Raw genomic sequence first — 1,989 nt, 5'->3', positions numbered from 1 at the left:
AATTCTGTCCATAAAGGTTATGAACAGAACCGGTGACAAAGGGCAGCCCTGGCGGAGTCCAACTCCCACAGGAAACAGGTCCGACTTACTGCCGGTGATGCGGACCAAGCTCTGGCACCGAGAGTACAGGGACCGGATAGCTCGTATTAATGGGTCCGGAACCCCATACTCCCGGACCACCCCCCACAGGACTCCCTGAGGGACACGGTCGGACGCCTTCTCCAAGTCCACGAAGCACATGTAGACTGGTTGGGCGAACTCCCATGCACCCTTCAGCCTTACATCAGCCGCCTCGACAATGGAGGAACGGAACAAGGTCCACTCTGACTCAATGTCCCCCGCCTCCCCCAGGACGTGAGTGAAGCTCTCTCGGAGGTGGTAGTTGAAGCTCTTTCTGACAGGAGATTCAGCCAGACCTTCCCAGCAAATCCGCACAGTGCCACAAGATATAATACACTATAGCATTGTGTAAGTTTTCTTGTTTTTTGGAGTATGTGACAGCAAGTTTAAGAGAATGAACTAAACCAGAGCTGAGGAAGGAGTTGATGGTTTCTGTAATGAGAGGGGGAGACAGTTATTGACAAGATGGGATGGGATTGGACCCAGGGCATGTGGAGCTTTTATTCCTGCCATAAAGTTGGACAGCTTTCCTGTCAACACAGGGGAGAACTGAGGCTGAAAGGTGAAGGAGGAAGAACAGGTGGGAGACTAGAAGTGTAGGGGTTAGGTGACGTTCCTTCAGAATGAGCTATGAAGACTATATTTTTGTAATGATGGAAGAACAGACACAGTCACAGGCTCACGTTTCTGTTTTATCTTTCATTTTTATTTCAAAATGAAAATGTCTACCACATGTCCATGATACGCCTCATGCTCATGAACCTGGAGCCGCTCCAGCCCATGTTCATGAAGTTCCTGTACTCTCCAGGCCTGAAGTACATCATCCTGCCTCTGTAGTGGGGCTGCTCGTACATCAGCCAGTGGCCGTCCATCACGTTGCAGGACATGCAGTTGTTCATACGGTAACGGTCCATGATGTTGTCACAGTCGTCCATCATCTCATACATCTGACCACCGAAGTTCTCCCTCTCGTAGATCCTCATCCTGTACTGGCCTCTGTACTGTTTTGGAAAAAAGAAATAAATCAATGTCTGCATATCAAGTTTTGTAAGGGATGTCAACTGTATTAGGCAGATGTCTGTTTTATACCTACCATGGGGATCATACGGCAAGACCTGATACCACTGTTCCATCCCCACATGCTCATGTAGTCAGCATAGTCGCCCCTCCTCATGAAGTACTGGTTTCCCATGTAGTTGGGATGGTCGTAGACCATGAAGCAGCCACTCTGCACCCTGCAGGAGTGGCATCTGCTCAGGTAGGAGGAAAAGTCAGCGCAGTCACTCATGCACTCCCAGGAGCGACCCTGGAAGTTCCTGTCCTCGTAGAAGGTGACCTGAAAAATGAGAGATGCTGTAATTGACTGAAGAAGCACTGACATCATTTGATGTTCTATAAATAAACACTCATGAAATTTGTAATTTGTGTTTGAAATGATAAGCTTACCCTGCCCATGCCCATTTCAGTGGTGGTCATGTTTGTGCTGTAGGTGAGCTGCTGCTGTTGGTGTTGTTACTGCTGCACTGCTGTCCTGTTTGGTGTAACCCCTGCTTTTATACCTGACCAGACCCTACAGAGTCAGTGGGACACCATTGTTAAAACCCCTATGTGATATAAAGGCTCTGTCATTGACTGTAGTCAGCGCACACACACATAAACAAAGCACATATGGACACACAAAGCCTTCCCTTTTTCACTAAACAGTTAATAAATATCGCACACATCCCTCTTCCCTTCACCATTTAGTAGGGCCACCAAGGGTGCACACTTGGTAGCTCTTTTATCTATTTTTACTTCTGTATATATTGTAACTTACCTTCTGTCTGTTCAAAATTTGTCCCGCCATACGAGAGTCATTTTGTCATCTCA

The 1,989-nt window shown here is 47.5% G+C and overlaps 1 protein-coding gene across 1 annotated transcript; it reads right to left on the bottom strand.

Moving 5' to 3' along the window:
* Nucleotides 1-816: 816 nt before the first annotated feature.
* On the bottom strand, nt 817-1,654 carry LOC113745458 (gamma-crystallin M2-like). Its single transcript, XM_027277003.1, has 3 exons — nt 1,567-1,654; nt 1,214-1,456; nt 817-1,121 (listed from the first exon to the last, which is right to left on the bottom strand). Exons 1-3 carry the CDS (start codon nt 1,594-1,596, stop codon nt 846-848), a joined length of 549 nt encoding a protein of 182 aa, XP_027132804.1. The 5' UTR covers nt 1,597-1,654; the 3' UTR covers nt 817-845.
* Between the last annotated feature and the right edge of the window lie 335 nt (nt 1,655-1,989).

The sequence above is a fragment of the Larimichthys crocea genome, unplaced genomic scaffold (genome assembly GCF_000972845.2).
Source record: "Larimichthys crocea isolate SSNF unplaced genomic scaffold, L_crocea_2.0 scaffold780, whole genome shotgun sequence".
NCBI lineage: Eukaryota > Metazoa > Chordata > Actinopteri > Sciaenidae > Larimichthys > Larimichthys crocea.
Note: the sequence above shows the minus strand (reverse complement) of the source record. Positions and strands in the feature narration are given on the sequence as shown.